The 18,164-nt window shown below is 41.0% G+C and overlaps 1 protein-coding gene across 3 annotated transcripts in view; it reads left to right on the top strand.

The window, feature by feature from the left end:
* Positions 1 to 18,164, top strand: part of LOC109987845 (ras and Rab interactor 2) — a 34,350-nt gene that overhangs the window by 9,727 nt on the left and 6,459 nt on the right. For all 3 annotated transcript variants that reach the window (XM_020639094.3, XM_020639092.3, XM_020639096.3), the window contains 6 exons: positions 4,083 to 4,177; positions 4,449 to 4,647; positions 4,738 to 4,852; positions 7,458 to 7,530; positions 8,329 to 8,420; positions 13,061 to 14,497. In XM_020639094.3, coding sequence (XP_020494750.1) covers positions 4,083 to 4,177; positions 4,449 to 4,647; positions 4,738 to 4,852; positions 7,458 to 7,530; positions 8,329 to 8,420; positions 13,061 to 14,497 — 2,011 coding nt within the window. The remainder of the gene's footprint in view (positions 1 to 4,082; positions 4,178 to 4,448; positions 4,648 to 4,737; positions 4,853 to 7,457; positions 7,531 to 8,328; positions 8,421 to 13,060; positions 14,498 to 18,164) is intronic.

Genomic DNA, 18,164 nt, shown 5'->3' with positions numbered 1-18,164 from the left:
ACAGCGGATTTTTTTGCGTGGGCGGGGGGACTCTGACTCTGACATGATATCTAATGACTCATGACATTAGATATTATGTAGATTTGGTGCAGTACTAAACTGTAAATAAAAAAAAGGATTAGATTAATCTTTGTACTGAAGAGCCAATGCAAATTGTCTGACTAAATTCTGAACCCGGTTTATGTATTCTCTTCTGCATAGTTTGTCTCCCATTCCCAAAGTACAAAAGTCATTGTTGTGTAAATGAGTGCGTGACTCGGGACTGAACAAAAAATAACAATTTATCACTTTTCTTATAATTTGTATTTGTATTTGATTTAATCAAGGCAAGTCGGAGGAGACATTGACCCACAAAATCATGTGCGACTCTGACAGGAAGAAAATATTTCAAAGGCGCTTTATGACATCACACTGATTTGTTATGTTTTGTTTTGTGTATGCTGTTAATCAACTTGTGCCACCTTTTTTACACAATCAATTTTGCATTTTCAGACTCAAAAAAACATTATATGAGTAGCCGAATTCTTATTTCCTGTCCATTACTCCTTCATCACCACATTTTGTGAAGTAAGGGATTGTAAACTTTTCTTGCACGCTGTTTCCATATTCAGGTTCACAGGTCCCCCCACTCCCCCGGCTGCCTCTTACCTCACTCAGACAGTCGCCTAACACATGAAGACTTTAAAGCACTTTCAGAGCTAAAAAAAGATGCAATAAGAGCAGGCTCTACAATGACCTAAGGAACAAACTCTCTCATTTTTAAAAGCCCTGGCAGTTTTTTTTTCATCCTCACTCGCCCTGTGAAAGCGCTCTGCGTGTAAAAACCAAACACATAGTTTCCCATTGACTGCATGCATGGCTTTAACAGCAGTCCATGCAGAGAAACACTTACACACACACACACACACACACACACACACACACACACACACACACAGACACACACATACACACACACAGCAGGAAAATAAAACCGATGAATGGAGTTGAGGAGGTTCAGTGAGTGAAGCAGACCGTCGTAGTTGATGAGTGTTTTTCTGGAAATCAATAATTTCCTCCAAAAATCATCGGTGTTAAAATAATCCTGCAGGGGCACCACCTCTACAGCTCCGTGCGGCACTTTGCCAACAGAGTCGCTCACTAACATCTCATGTTCTCTGGCCCCTCATTTCATAGCTCAGGAATTTGCCATGTCTCCTCCTCTGGCCCTGTTCACCCATTTCATTAATCCAATGCCTCTTCATTAACTGAATGTAAAAAGTCTCTTTTACTTATTTTTGTCATCTGATTATTAAAATTTAATTGGAGAAGATTGAGCAGCTGGGCCCCTCTGGCACTGTCTGGTTCACTCAATAGGCTTTAAAAAGTAGCCTTCCGATCTAAAAACTAGTAATTACCCAAAACCTGTATTCTTTCTAATAGCCAGCAGGGGGCGACTCCTTTTTGTACAACGCAAGAAGGCTGATTGAAAAGGCAAATTTTCTCTCTATCTATTACGTCAGTGACATTTTCCCAAATAAGTTTATGATTTCAAATGTTCTAGTCATCTTCAATATACTGTATTCAAATTACACTAATTACTTTTGTCAGCTCTCCAGCTCTGTGTCTTTCTATGTTTAAGATGCGTCCATTGCACTAATTCTGTTATTCAAATGGACACATTTGCTCTCTGTGGTGGCTGAGTGAGCTCCTCTCTCTCTCTCCAGCTCTCGTCATCTATCAGGACTCTTAACATCGTCTCCTGTCTTCACGAGGGTTCAAACTGAGTTCCCAGAGTCTGTTTCAACCGACAGTTTACATTTCCCCAGAGCCAGTGCCACTTTCTTCTGGACTTGTGTTGTGTAATAGATGTTTGACCTGAAACAAAGCCAGTGGGGGAGTAGGAGGCTTAAACAGAGCTGGCTCCACTTAGTCCTGCGAGGGGGGAGAGTTAGAGAGTCCTGTGGTGGGTACGGTCTGGCCTGGAGCCAAGCTGCTGGAGGAAAGTTTGGAAGAGAGTGACTCCTACTGGCTGAAATGTACAAAAGAAGCAGAATATCTTACACACACACACACACACACACACACACACACACACACACACACACACACACACACACACACACGCACACACACACACACACAGCAGGAAAATAAAACCGATTATTTTCTGTGTAATAGTTTCTGTTTACACGACATGGGTGGAGATTACAAAATCCAAACAACTCTTATTTAATGACACATGTTCTGTGTATAGTTATGTTGAAAAAATGTTTCTGTAATCCACTTCCTGGTTTTCATTAAATTGAGCTCGGTATAGACAGATGAAATGATTTATGAAGAAAAAAAACTCTTTGAGGAAGCCATCTTTTTTTTAACAGTTTGACCCAGTTTATTAATGTACAGCATTCATATTTTAACATCTGCTCAAATATGTCTGATGAGGCATTCAAAAATCTGAGAGTTATATGAACTGTCCGATGGGAGAATGTAAAAACAAGCAAAACAGCTTTACAGCAATTAAATACTGTCTTTATGCAACTAAGCAGTTTTTAAACTCTAATTTTAAACTCTAATTTCAAGATGGCAATTTTGGGGATTTATAGCTCTGATATTTAAGGATTAATTTCTGCTGCTAATATAAAGTCCTTAAAAATGTATCCTGCAAGAGATTCCTAAAAAAACAAGTTGTGTTTTTTGAAGTGTGACCACTCGTCAACATTTACAGCAGTTTGCTTCATTGTTTCTCCTTATCTACTGATCACCTACACCTGTGCTCATTAATCAGCTGCTCCTGATTTGGTCACTAGTAAACCCTGTTCATGTACAGTCTGTTGTTTGTTTCGGCCTGTTTTAATTGAACCTCTCAGAGTTCTTCTTTTTTAAACCAGTAGATTTTTAGTGTTATCCGGTGATGTTCATCTGCTTCTCTGTTGGTCCCATTTCCAGAGTTTGGATGTAGTTCTTGGATCTTGGGTGTGTTCACAAGCTTTAAGTCATAATATAGATCTCTGTCTAATAATAATCGAGGTTTCTCTAAGTGGACAGCTACAGCAGTTTTCATTGCAGCTAAACGTTACAACATAAAACAATACTGAAAATTAAATTACATATCTTAATGCAAAGTTTATGAGGCAGAGGCTAATATTTACCTGCATATGTCCCCCATGTTTTAAGTAATTTTGGTCAAATGGATTTATTCATCAAGACCAAATAGTTCTCTCCTCACTTTGCATTCTGCACTGTTGTTCTGGCTTCGCTGGTTTTTCACTGAACTTGTTCCATTCCCGACCTCTTTTTGCAAACAAAATCCTTTTATCACATGAAAGCAGTGACATTCTCACCACTTTAAATTTCCCATGCTTCTTGGGTTGGATTATAGCCTGGTGTGTTTGCTGTGTTCAGACCTGTGTACAACTGCCTGGCTTTGAAGTGAAGATAAAGCTTTTTATTGACTTTTACTGGGTCATCTGGGGTCTGTCTATGCATTGAAGTCTCTGATCTGCCTAATTAATCTAGGGGAAAAACACCCTTCCATATTTTTGTAATCAGTATGTGAATCCTAAAGAATGAGTTGTGGGCTAACACTCAAAGCAGCACAGAGACACGATCCTGTCATTAGTTTTCATCCTGCCATCATTGGATCTTTGGTATTCACCCACTCTTCCCTTTAGACTCAACGGTGCTTAACACTGATTAAGACCTATATCTCTGTAGGCCTGAAAAGGTCTTTCAGGCCTTCCTGTCAGATGTTAACACATCTCAGCTGTTTATTGTAAGAACTGCATTTTAAGTTGAGACACATTGGGCATAGATTTATATGTGGGTCTCCACTCTGAGCATTAATGTTGAGGGATTTTCTTTAATGCTTTGTCTTCATGTTTCCTGTCTATAGGAAATGAGGTCCACAGGTAAAAATGCCTAATGATTTCCCTGCTCTTTGTTTCAGACGGGGAAAAGTACAGAAACGTTGTCTCAGTTTCTTGCTTCCTAATTCACATTTGAGGAATGCTGTCAGTTTCATTTACTACTTCGCCACCCCTCCTCTTCTCCTTATTCGACTTCCTCATCAGTCAAAGCCTCTCTTTCTGTCTCCTTTCCAGTTGATTGACACGTTTGCGTTGGAGATCGGGGAGCTGACGAAAGAGATGGTCCAGATCTCCCCAACCACAGACAAGGAGCCAACGGACCAACAGAGGTGAGACTTTTATTTATTTATCTTTTTTGCATTTTTTACAATTTTAATTTAGACTTTATTAAACTCGACTAGTCTTCTGTTTTATGACTGAAATCATCTGAAAGTGTGATATTAATGAGGCAGCTCTTTTTGAGGAATGAGGAAATCTTTTTTTTTTTTTTTTTTACATTTCCTACTTCTGGAGTATCTTTAAGTGCCACAACGTGTTGGTACTCATGTACACCAGCAGATGGCACAAAAGTGTTTAATTCTGTCTCTGTCTCTCTGCCAGGATGGAAAGTGAGTTGAGCGGTGTTTACCTGCAGTCCCCACACTGTGGCGTCGTAGGAGTTGAAAGGGATTCTGGGTACGACTCCTTGCGGAGGAGGATGAGCGTGTTGGACAGGCTGACTCAAACCCATCCGGTGTGGCTGCTGCTGGCGCTCAGTGAGGAGGAAGCCAGTCGCATTCTACTCAAGCAGCCACCAGGGGTGAGGGGGATTACCTACCTTGGGTACATGTGTTTCCATTTGACTTTATTCAACTGTGTTTTACTGAATGATTTCTGATTCCATGTCCAGGTGTTTGTGGTGAGGAGGTCAGCTGTCCTGCAGAGAAAAGTTCTGTCTGTGCGTCTGAAGGAGGGTCTGTCAGGATCTCCCATCAGCCACTTCCCTGTCAGAGAGAGCCAGTACAGTAAGTAACCTGAACTTTACAACACACATGGTCTACCAGTGTGTAAAGTGACGTTTTTCTGATGTCCCCATACACTTGTAGGCAGAGTGCAAATGAGTTTTGAAAGTGATTAAAAAAAAAAAATGTATCCTAGTCGTCCTGATAGTTTAATAATCTTAGAACTGTTACAACCTAAGCTTTAAAGGTAAAGAAAGTGTTTGAAAGTATGGAAGTTATGAATTAAACAAAAATAAAACATTCTTTTATCACAGTGTGCTACAAAAACACACATACCAGAATGATTCAAATAAGTAGGAATGCAAAATATGAAGAAATGATTCTAAACACTAAGCAAGTGATTTAATCAAATGGATGTCTTAGTTTATTTTGTTGCACTGCAGGTTTATATAAACCACAAACATGTGCGTTTTATTATCTATATGAAAGATAATGAAATATCCAATCAATGACTAGATGAAAGCCTTACATTCTTTTTTGTAAGATTAATAAATAAATGCTTTTAGCTTTTCTTTAGTGTTTATTTCAAATCAAATTGAACTGATACGTCTGTTCATCAGGTTAACTTTGAGGGGTGGAGTTATCAACATCATTTAGATAACCCAATTACAATGAATCATCACAGATTAAAACTCCAAACAAACTCTGATTCGAGTGTTGAACCACAGCCACATCTGGGTCACAGAGTTAAATATGTCACTTCCTGTTTTCCTCTGCATATATTGTCTTAAAGATAAACAATGACGCAAACAAGAAATTAGACTATGTGAGCGGAGGGACGGCAGTGTGGTCAAATATCAGTTTCATTTCATGTGTTTCATCTTCTAAACACAGAGGCGCTAACATACTGAAGCGTGTGTGTGGAAGGAGTGTGGATTATTTAAAACAATAATCATTTAGAATAACAATAAAACAAAGGTTGTAATCTGTAGTTTTTTCAATCTCTTATAATCTTACAATAATAAGTCCTGTATTGAAGCACAGTGGTTGAGTTTGAGAATTAGTCATGGAGTTGTAGCAGTGCCAAAGTGTGATGACACACCAGCTGTGGATTTTCCCTGCTGAAACACGAGGAAGTTGGTTGGGGAGAGGGGATGGGGGGGATGGGGGGTGCTGTGCCTTTGCCCTGGTTTGCCTTTAGATGTGGGTCAGCTACTCTCAACTTGGCCTGTCAGACTGCCAACGGTGCCTACAGTTACCTTTGTGCATGAATGATTTGGGCTTTACAACAGCCACAGTACATTCTAAAGGTTAATACTGTTTGTTTTTCCAGTGCCCATGCTTTTAATGTTTAGCACTCTGAATGACTAATGGTTATAAAAAGTTTTAGAAATGTACCAGTACATGCTTCAGCCAGCAGTCAGAGACGGATCTATTCTAAGCGTCTACATTACATGAAGGATCCTTCAATAAAGATAACTAGATCAAGTGGAACATTGAGAGTAAGATGCTGTTCTTTTGGAAACAACCTCTACATCAGTTGTTCCTAAACCTTTTTTTTCCGTGGAGCCCCTGCTCCTTGTATCCAAGAAAAGCGGAATACCCCCCCCCCCAGGACCCACACCAAACGAACATAAATTAGAATAGTTTTCATCGATAAAATCGGATTATGCCTACACAATTTGTTTTCACCAAAAAGACCTACATGTCTACATTTCCCAGTAATGTTTTAAACATGATTTCATTGAATGTGTGCATATCTTATTTTGACAATCTCAGAGTAGACAGAGCCTCGCCTCCCACCTGAGATCTCCAGACCCTAAGTTGGAAAAACCAATGCTTCACATTGTCTCTAACACCTGCCAACCTACATTGACAAAAACAGAAGTTTGCCTAGAACGAGGGATTTACCTTTCTATGGCGGCCTCTTGAAGTGCACTTGTACTGTTGAAACATTTAAAAAAAACATATAGTCACACAAAAACACAAAAAAGGGATGAAGCAGGCGACTGTCAACTAACTCCAACTTGCTGCAAAGTGAAACATTATCACTTCATGCTTACTGTATATTGAAAAATCAAACTCAAACAAACAGCTGTGATACAAACAGGCTCTCACCTCACAAACACTTTACTATGTGGACATAAACCGTGATGCTTCCCACGCCCCTGATATTTGAAAATAACAAGTACATTTTGTGAATTAACTTATCAAGTCACTAGGTGATTAGTTTTTTGTTTGTTTCATTTGTTTTGTTTTTAAAGAAATTCTTGGAACAAATTTTGTTCTGATATGTTTTATTTGTTGTAATCAAACTAGTAGTGTCTTAATTAATAAGATTTGTAATAAGGTTAGGTGTAATAAGATAAGGCTTCAGCCTACACCTTTTCGGTCAAAAAAATGTTTTTGTTTTTTCTTGTGACCGAAATAAATGATTATTACTACTACTACTAAAAATGATTACTACTAATTAGCTTTATTCACTGGGGCTGTGATGCCATGTAGTTGTTTAAATGTGCAGAAACTGTTTAGTAAGTAAGCAGCAATAAATAAATACTCGTAAGCAGTAATGAGTCCCAAACCCCAAAAGCAGTGTAAACACCTCTGGTATAGAGTTTATGGTATTAAAAAAAGTGCTTTAATCTTTACACATTTTATTTGATTCCAGCCTTTTCCCTTGAGGGATCTGGGATCAGCTTTGCAGATCTGTTCCGCCTCGTGGCTTTCTACTGTATCAGCAGGTAAACAACCAACTCGCTCTCCACACATCCCCTCCCCCCCCCCCCCCCCCAACTCTCTTTTGTTTAACTCTGTGATGATCACAGGATGGAAACTCCATGGATGTTGATACATTTGTTTTGTCCACTAAGCAGCATGTCAGCTCTTCGTGCCCAGGGCTCTCACTTCTTGTTTTAGCTCATGCCAGCCCTGGAGACGCAGACAGACAGATGCAGGAGTTTGAAAAACAGACGGAGGAAATTGTGCCGTGAGCGATATCCACAAAAACAGTGGACTGGACTAAAGAGAAGACTGCACATTAAACAGCTCCCTCCTAAATATGAATAGTTTTTAAATGTCTTGAGGTGAAAGTTCATTTTTTAATGTTTGTTCTTGACTTTGTATATTTAATATGATTCAATATATTCCTTCATCTGCACATGTTGTGTATCTGTGTTTGTATTGGAAACAAACGGTGTGTTGCCAAGTTTTTAAAATGATGACTGAACATGTTTTCACTTCTCTGTATGCCAGTGTGCAGGTTTGTTTTTGCCAAACAATGTGTGATTTCATCAGTTTTTTCTGATGATATATCTGTCAAACTGAGGACAATGGTCTTTCTAACCCTGACCATTGAGCAATAAAACAAACAGAAAAGTTAACAGGAGGAGACATGTAGAAGCACTCTCAAGTTTGAAGTTTCACAAGTCAAACCCTGAAGGGCAATTCCATTCAGCTGCTGCAGTTTTCCCCCTTTGATTTGATTTTTCTAATGATTACTTGTTTCTGATTTATTGATTGTGTGTTCATCTTTCATTTAGGGACGTCCTGCCTTTCTCACTCAAACTCCCAGAGGCCATTGCTTCTGCAAAGACTCAGAAAGAGCTGGAGGAGGTGGCTCAGCTTGGAGCAGGTAGCCCTCATTTGATTCTTAGGTTTGAGATTCTGTATCTGGTTTGAAATTAAAATCTTTAACGACAATGCTGCAGGGGAAGTCATAAGTAAAATTATAGTTAACATTCAGCATCAATATTTTTTAGAATAACAACACTTAGATCATTGTACAGTTTTTACATATATATTTCCTCTAGTTAAGTTAAACCTATTGGTAATTTAAAAAAGGCATTAGATCAGCTAGATATTTGATGCTGCAGGAGACTATTCCACAAAGTTCATTTCAGAATCAGAAATACTTTTTTTCAGTCCCCAGGGGGAAAATTCTGCAAGCTTTAATTTATTTCATTTCATAAAAGGCAAAGATAAAATATGTTCAAGTATTTTTGATCACATATGTCTTGTGTTAATTATAAACTATACAGATATACATGATATTATGTTGTTTGTTTTATTCTGGAAAACATCCAATGCTTTCCTCAACTTTGTCATTCCTTCCCACTGACCCACGTGCTCGATGAGGTTTTTAAATTGTCACTTGGTTTGACTATTCTCGCATTCAGCGCTTCAACATTGTCAACGACCTGTTTTATTAAATCTTGAGCTTTTAAAGCCTACTTCTGGAGACAGTGAGGAGGTTTGCTGTGCTGATCCATTTTCTATTTTTATATATATATATATATATTATCTATGTCGTTCAAATCAAATAAATCAGATACATTTTTTTTTTATAACAAAGCTTGGATAGGTGTCCCCCCCATGCCCAGTTTCATCCTAAACTAGAATATAATCACTTCCTGGTTTTCTTCATAGCAGAAAAAAATATTTATATTGATCTTTTATTCCAAACTCTTAAAAAAAAGACAACAACAAAAATTATTGTATTGTACAATGTTACAATGTTGGGCTTAAAGAAGTGCGATATAGTACTGTATATGAAGTTGCTGGTGCATTTTAAAGAAAGTCCAATGTGACAGTGGTGTGATGTGTTCACTGCATGTAGCTTACATACTGTAAAAGCATGAGCTGAAAGGAATCTCAACATAGGAAGAATATCAAAATAGAAATGCTAGATTCTAGAAGAGGTAAACAAGTGTACAAGATTGAAGTTAAAAAGTCATAACAGCAGTGTTGCACTTTCCACATTCACCTTAAGCAAGTGGTGCCAGGTTTCTTTCAGGTTACAAATTATGAAACTAAACTAGCAAATGGGGAGCAGCCGGCCTTGTGTGTGCAGCAGATCTTATTTATTTTTATTCTTAAAATGACCCGAACACTCAGGTCTGTTTCACAGCATATTTAGTCACTTCATCTGTGTGGAGTTATTCTGGGCTCTGCTGCTGTGAAGCTGCAGTGAGTCAGCTTCTTACAGTGGAAGTGTACGACATAACTCAGAGCTTAGTGTGTGGGGAGAAGGGAGTGGTGAGTGGAAAGCTACGGTGCTGTCTAAACAAACACATACCATCATACCACATTCGAGTGTGTATGAAAACGCTCAAGGATTGCTAGTATAAGTGCTAACGTAACATGTGCAGCAAACTGTGTCACAGCTTCTACAAACATGAAAAGCTGCTTTTGTGTTCGCGTGTTGGAATCTTGTGAATAGACGTGGGTGTAGGCTTGCTCTGAAATGTCTTCTGCATTGCTTGTTTTTATATTTGATGTGAAGTGGGAGATGTTGAAAGGCCTTTTTTTTAAGTGTGAGCCAGCTTTAGCGTTTCTTAACTAGATGTGCGGTCATGAAGGGAAACTCCCCTTCTCCAATGGGAAGCTTCTATTAAAAGATTAAAAAAAAGGAGGCGAGCCGTTATGTCGTGGAAGCTAGGCACGCACATGTGAAACAAAAACACATGTCCCCAACAGTCTAGGGGTCACTACTATTAATAGATGTTGGACTTTTTTGCAGTGTCTTAGAGAGGCTGATTTGCATTCCAGAAGAACCTGAGGGCTGAAGTTGTGCAAGAACGTTGTGTTTTCATGCACCATTGAAAAATAGTGGTTTTGTGAGTATGTCTCAGAAAGGGTAAGATTTATTGGCAACACAACAAATTCACATGGCGGACAGTTTCCCCTGACATCAAATTCAGGGCAAGAAACAAAATCTCTGTTTACACAATGCTGTGTTCCAAGTTGCAAGTTGAATTGCTAATAAGAATCAGACAAATAAGATAAGATAAAAACTTTGTATAAAATAGTTCATCATATCACAGCTTCCTTATAGATCAGCAACTCAATGGACAGTTGGAAGGGAAAATCCGAAGCGATTAGGCCGTGTATTGGATTAAAATAATATTTCATCTCCCTTAGGGTGCGTAAGACATTTGCTAAGCGTAAGCATTCAACCATTTGTTGAATGAACCTTTCCTAGCTAACATAACTACTGATTTAGTGGTCGGGCTACATGAAACAATAGGTTAAGTATATATTCATTAATGTTAACATGCTTTCATACTACAAGATTAACATACTAAAACAGGCACAATCTCACCCAAAAATTAAGCTTGGTTATTGAGAGGATGTCTCCACATTCTTATACAATTCTACAATTCACTTAGCAGACGCTTTTATCCAAAGCGACGTACATCAGAGAGTAAGAACAACACAAGCAAGGATCTAGAAAAAAGGGAACAATGTCAGTAAGAGCAAACGATCAGCTTTGAGTCTGATTGGACACACAGGTACTGACAGGAAGTGACCAGAGGCAAAGCACAACATTGAGGGCAGTTCTTGAGAGCTCTAATCAGTATAGAAACCATCTTATAAGTCGTCGTTATCAAACAAAAACCATCGTCATTACCATCATCATCATCAATAATATGGAGACCATCATCATTAAGTTAGTAGGTATTCATGAAAGAGCTGGGTCTTTAGCTTTTTCTTAAAGGTGCAGAGGGACTCTGCAGATCACATGGAGTTTGGAAGTTCATTCCACCACCGGGGGGCGACAGAGGAGAAGAGTCTAGTCAGAGACTTAGGACTCTGTTGTGAAGGTTGGATCAGACGCCTTTCATTGGCAGAGCGTAGTGGGCAGGAGGGAGTGTAGACCTGGATGAGAGAGTTAAAGTAAGGAGGAGACGTTTTTGTCGCTGTTTTGTAAGTGACCTTATATTCGTTCATATTTTTCTCAAAGCATCGTTGTGCTGAAATGATCCTCACAGAGCTGCTAGCATGTCTGCAAACTGGGTGTCTGGCCGATGTCAACCCTGATATTAAGTTTTATATTTAAAAATGGCTATGATATGAAAATGCGTTGATCTGTTGAACTCATCTTAATCTGTTCCCATTTTTGTTGCTTTCAAGCGAGGCTAGTTTACCTTCAGCATTAGTACAACACAAGCTTTTTTTTAGCGTCCAAAGGTGCACAGTTGACCCTGTAACTGGGAGGCCTTTGATTTGAAGGGGTGGTAAGTTTAATTCACTTAGACTCTGCTTGTTGAGTATGCTCTTCCTTTTCTATTGAGGAAATTGGGGCTGTAAAAACATATTTTCTTGCTGATTATGCAACTAGAACCACAGTACATTTAATGCCACCAGCACAATGTTGTTGCTGTCTTGTAGTTGTTCGGTCTAGTTGCTAACCGCATTTGTTTGTATTAGAGATTAGAGAAATCTGAATTTATATCTGAGAGTTAACAGTTTCTTGAGTGTGCTGCTGGTTGCAGTGTGGACAGACTCCACTGTGTCAGGTGGTCCTTGCTCACATGGACAAGAGAGAATACCACAATCACATTTCAGTCTCCAGACACTGAGGTAACAAAGGTCATATATAAAGCTGCTCTATCAGCTGGAGCGTGCTTCTTTACTGCTCTGGGAAAGGCAGGGTTGAGGTTTCCTTTTTTTAGCCTGAAGGAACTGTCATCAGTTGGCTTCTGCTGCTGTCACTGCATCGCTATTTTTAAGTGGCCTGACCTGTTGCTTCTTCTTTTCAGTGTGGATAAATGACATGCGTTAGAACTGTTTCATTTAAGCCTGGGTGGATTCTTTCTGTTCATGCTGTATTTTTTTTAAACTTGCAGGAGGACTATCTTGTTAATAACTTAAAAACAAACGAGATGATTCAGTGGAAAGGCACACATGACATCAAAGAGGAAACATGTGGTATCCACTGTTATGGGAAACTTAAACTGTCCATAAAAAAAGAAATGATATAAAATAAGGTTTGCACACAGCAAAAGATGAATCTATAGGAACAGAAAAGCTGTTACTCACAAAGGGGAGCTGGAGACATATTTGAAAAGGAAAACAGGACATGAAGAAGGAGTGCAGAATCTGGAGCTCTATGCCGGGTGGTGTGTTTAGTTCCCTCCCACTCTGTCATTAGCATGGGCGACTCCCTCTTTGTGTGTTTGCTGGTTGTGAATCAGAGGGGCTGAACTCACGGCATTTTTGCCACTGACGAGAGGAAAGCTACAACCAGGCAGAGAGAAAACTTAGGAGAACTTTGAGGGCTTAACTCACTGCTGGTAAGAAATAGATTCTGTCTTTTTTTAATTCTTCATATGTTCTTTTTCTTTTTCTTTAAATGTGAAGACTCCTGATCCTAGTTGTTATTTAGGAGTAATCCATTTTCTGGGAACCTTGAGTTGTCCAAGGAGAAGTATGTGTTTAGCTTGAGGTAGTTAATGTTTGCCTCTCTGTGTGTGTGTCTGTGTTTCACAGGATTCTGGGACTCTGCCCTGTGCAGCCAGCGTCGCACTCCTCCTCGCCCCGGTCGCCCTCTGAGCCGGACCCTTAGCCTCCAGCGGACCAACAGGAACAGGGAGGCCCAGGGGTCACAGCAGGGAAACACTGAGCCTCACTGTGACAGCGCTCCACCGACCCTACGGCCCCACGCCTCTCCACCTTCCTTTCATCTGGAGAGAAGACATTCCAGTGGTCCTCTGTGCTTCGTTACTCCTCTGTTCCTCCAGACTCGTCAGCGCCGTCGCGGCCGTGACGACGATCCTCCTCCAAATGCTGTAAAGTCCACGACCCCGGAGAATGCGGAGGACGCATCCATGAAGCCGTCAGGCAGCAGCGGTGAAGCTAGTGAGCAGCAGCAGCAGCAGCAGCAGCACAGTGTCAAACTGAACGGTAACTCCAGGCAAGCCCCCCCTCGCCCCCCTCCCCCTCGCTCGATGTCACGCCGGCGCCCTGCTCCGCCCCCACCTGGACCTTCGACGGCAACCACGAGGCCGAAGAGCATGCCAGTGGCCGTCGCCGTGTCTGTAAGGAAGCAGCAGTCTCCCAGCAAGCGCCACGCACCCCAACCGCCACAAATGGGTGCCAAGCATACCAGCCCGTCCAAAACTGCCAGCTCACTAACCCGCGTGCCTTCAAACCCACCGCCTCCAAGACCTAAGAAGCCTGATCTGGAGGCTCACCGCTGTCACATTGCCCTGGACGATGAGACCATCGCTAAGGCTCTGTCCCGTGCTAAGCTTCCCTCCTGCCAGCCTTCGCCCGCTGCTCCTGCTGATGGACTACTGGACAACAACACTGTCAATCCTTCCACTCCAGACGAGAGGGGATGCCAGCGTCTCAGCGACATGAGCATGTCCACTTCCTCCTCTGACTCACTGGAATACTCCCAGGCTCCTGGGTTCTCCCTTGGGTTACCCTCGAACCCTTCCAGACACCTGAATCATCAAGACCCAGTGGAGGACAGCAGTGACGATGACGAGGACGGGGAAGAAGACGAGGAGGAGGAGGAGGATTACGGCGTCGGCTTGGAGACGGATCTGGAAATGCGCCTCCGTCCTACATTCAAAGCGCGGCGGCCGAGGGTCAGCGTGAGCCTAGGCGGGGGCTCTTTTGTCATCCCCAGGGCCCTGAAGGGACGCTTCAGCAAGGTGAGCGGCATGCTCAGCTCTCTCATGACCCCCGAGAAACGGGCGGTGAAACGGATCGCTGAGCTGTCCAGGAACAAAACTTCATATTTCGGCTCCCTGGTTCAGGACTACATCAGCTTTGTCCAGGAGAACCGCAGCTGTCACACTTCAGGGGCGGACTTCCTGCAGACTCTCAGGCAGTTCATGACTCAGATGAAGGCTTACCTGCGCCAGAGCTCTGAGCTGGATCCGCCTCTAGAGTCCCTCATACCTGAGGACCAGATTGGTAAGTCCGCCCAGAACATTATACAGCTTTTAAGTCCATGCAGGTTAATGTACTTCATGAGATCTGTTGATTTCATAATGGAACTGTGTCTTTGTGAAACATCTCCCACTTGCAAGCGTGGGCACAGTTGTGTGATGGTTTAGTCGTATCCCTTTTTTGACAGTATTCAGTTCTCTGTTTTCCAGTCAATGTAATTTGAGAAGCAAAACCTCTTCAGAAGGTGCTTCAATACATGACCTCAAAATGAGGTCGTTCACTGACAATGTTCAGTGAATACCCGGACTTGAGCATGCCTTAGAGATCAGACTTTGAAGTTGAACATTTGAATCTTAGTCTGCCTTTGCATCTGGTGTTGAGTTACAGAAATGTCAGAGTGCTATGCCCAATGAGTTATTCTTGGCTCATGTATGCTGGTGTTAAATGACTAACCTCAGGCTCCTTAATAATGAAAGCCAGACTAATGGGTCAGCAAATACTAAAGATCTCATATTGGTCTAATATTGGTGTATATATATTTTCTGATCATACACTTACACATACAAAAACTGTTTATAGTTAATACTCTGAGTGCTAAAGCTGAAGAGGCCGTGGTGTGCACTTAAGTTAGCTTACAAAATGTGTAGTAGGGGTGAGCGATATATAGTGTCGAGGAGATTATATCTGAATAGTTGTTTTAACAATGTGCAAAAATGACATAATCAAGATGTTGTAATTTGTCAGTGTCGCTCACCTCTAACTCTTAGTTTGTTGTCATGAACCAAAAGGGACAAAGAGATGTTCCATTCCTATCTCATTATTGTGAACTGTTTGCATGAATATGTAAGTATGTCTGTCTTGCACTCATCTCACGTCCCTTGTTCATTGTAAACAACAACAGCAAAGCTTTGTTCAGAGACGGAGAAGTGATCCACTCTGGCTGCGCTAACAGACCACAGATATATGCACATAAAGCGTCTCACTCTCTTGTTGTGTTCCCTTTGGATAGGGGAAATGTGAAGTGACATATAGCCAAGTGAAAGGTAAACAGATATCTCTCTGCTGGATTGAGTTATTTTAGAGACACTTTCAGTCAAAGATAAAATGTGGGTCAGCATTTTTTTCTTTTTTTCTTTACCCTGAAAAAATTATCAAAGTTCCGAGCAGGGAGCATGCAGTCAGGCTGACGTGCTGAAATCCTACTAAAGGAGAAGAGGAGCTTAGCTCATGCCCATGCTGTGATCCAGTGTGTTTGCAGGAAGATTAAGATGAGAGTTTTTACACGACACCTTAAAGTCCGACATCTTTGGGAAGAAAATGTTGAACAGGTAGAATGACCTTCTGTCATATGTTTGTCTAAAGAGGTTGGACAATTGTCAACACACCCAATTTACAGCCATGACTGAACAAGAAACAAACAGAAAGGGGGTTGTAAATGAGAAGTCAAGGATGTCAGAACTCAAAGGGGTTTTTGTCAGTGTTGGTGCTTGCTGGTGTGTATGTTTCATTGTGTCTGCCCTACAGTTTGTTGAAGTCCACAGGAAGCCTTTGAACAGGTTGTATTTCAGATAAAGCCAAATAACAAATATTGCTCAACAGACAAAGGAAACGAGCCTTTCTGAATGGAACCAGGAAGTGTGTGTGTGTGTGTGTGTGTGTGTGTGTGTGTGTGTGTGTGTGTGTGTGTGTGTGTGTGTGTGTGTGTGTGTGTGTGTGTGTGTGTGTGTGTGTGTGTGTGTGTGTGTGTGTGTGTGTGTGTGTGTGTGTGTGTGTGTGTGTGTGTGTGTGTGTGGTCAAACTACATGGAGTCCAATAATAATACTTTAACATCATAATTTCCTTAATAGCCCCTGTACCCCTCCGTGCATACACACAAGGATCTAATGGACTTATCCAGTCTCAGTAAACACCTCAAGGCTCCCCGGTGTTTATTACTCTAGATTTATTTGACTTAGCAGTGTTCAATAAAGACCATCTAAACCCTAACCTCATGTGAACCACCCCACTTAGCAGACACAGTGTGTGCAGGCGTGTATTCTCGAGAAGTGTTTTCACCCTGTACCTCTGGAACGACTCGACATATAAAGGCAGATATTTCTCTACAGGAACACACTTCTTGTCTGTTCACGTTCGCTCGTTTATGCAAGTTGCAAAAACATGAATGAGGTTCTGTGCAGCTGTTTCCATTAGCATGCTCGAGTCTAAAACACTGCCTGGAGGCTGGGGATGCCTGTGCATGAATCAGTAGGCAGTTATACCAGAAGACAATAAGACACAATTGTTGAAAAAGCAACTTGCTGTACAGTGTTGAGTTTAGGCAGGAAGTTCTTCAACGCTCATGTACGTAGGTCTGAGGTACAGATGGAGCCATTGTAGAGGTCCAACCAAGTGACACTTCAACCAATCTGCCACCCTTCATATAGAATTCATTTTGATTCTTTGTTTAGTAAACTAACATCAAACCTTTCAGTTCTTTGAATATTTACTTTTGATATTATTAAATGACATGTTTTGTCACTTGAGTTTTGATAAGGCTCGGGAGTAGAAGATATTTCAATTCCATTTATCTACTGTCTTTAAAAGTGTTGTATTCAAACGTATTGCAGTGTCTATTTATACCATTTTAAAAACGGATCTAGGACAAAATGCCCACATGGAAAAAAAAAACATGGATAATATTGTGGATCTTTTTTCAAAGGACTAAAATGACCCCTTTTTAAAAAATGTACAACATACTAAGAGGCCCATTCATTTAAATCACTGAATGGGCCTGACCATGATCATTGATGATGTCTTTTCTTTTTTTCACTGAACACAGAACTGCTGCCTTTAGATGAAAACAGAGCCTTTGACCAAGTGGAGTGAGATTATCGGTTTGAAGCGTTGAAGAAGTGAAAAAATGGAATGCAAGACAAAACATATGAGGCTAAAAGCTGAATAAGTGACAATATCACATCTTCATCCTAAATATTGAAGAGCCAACTTGTGGCCATGACTGGATAATAACATAAATGGAACGATAAATGAGAAGGGAAAGAGCATTGTTTGAGTGTAAACCCTGAAAACTGCATTTTCATCTTTGCCTTCTGAAAAATGATCTGGACTTTTCCCATCTTGTGCTCCGGGTTGTGTACCTTTACAGTAGTCTATATCAAGTCCAGTAACAAACAAAACTCAGTAAACAAAGGAAAATAAGCATTTCCAGAAGTAACCAGGAAGCTATCTGTAAGAAAGTGTGTGTGTGAGTGTACCTGCATGGTCACACTACATTGAGTCCAACAATAATCTGTGCTCCTCCTTGTGTACCGATGAGGATCTGATGGTCTTATCCAACCTTAACAAACACCTCAGGCTCCCCACTCTTTATTACTTGAGACTTATATGACTTAGCAGTGTTCAACACAGAGCTGCTAAACCCTAACCTCAAGAGACCCCCTGAGTCCTGGCTCCTGACAGTGTCTCACCCCGTGCTCCTCAGGTGACTCGACATAAATGCAGAAATGAAGTGTACACTTTCAACTAAAATGTTGTTTTAGTCCATGTTTCTTGTGACCCCTTCTGCAGCAGTACCCAGCATAGCTCTTACCTGCTTCTCCAAACAGGGGCTGAGCTGACTGTTATCTGATGGTCTACACTAATCATCGATAACTAGGCCTACCTTATACAACCCAGCTTCTAATTACCAAAACTA

This window comes from Labrus bergylta, chromosome 1 (genome assembly GCF_963930695.1).
Source record: "Labrus bergylta chromosome 1, fLabBer1.1, whole genome shotgun sequence".
NCBI lineage: Eukaryota > Metazoa > Chordata > Actinopteri > Labriformes > Labridae > Labrus > Labrus bergylta.
This window is presented reverse-complemented; position numbering and strand designations above follow the sequence as displayed.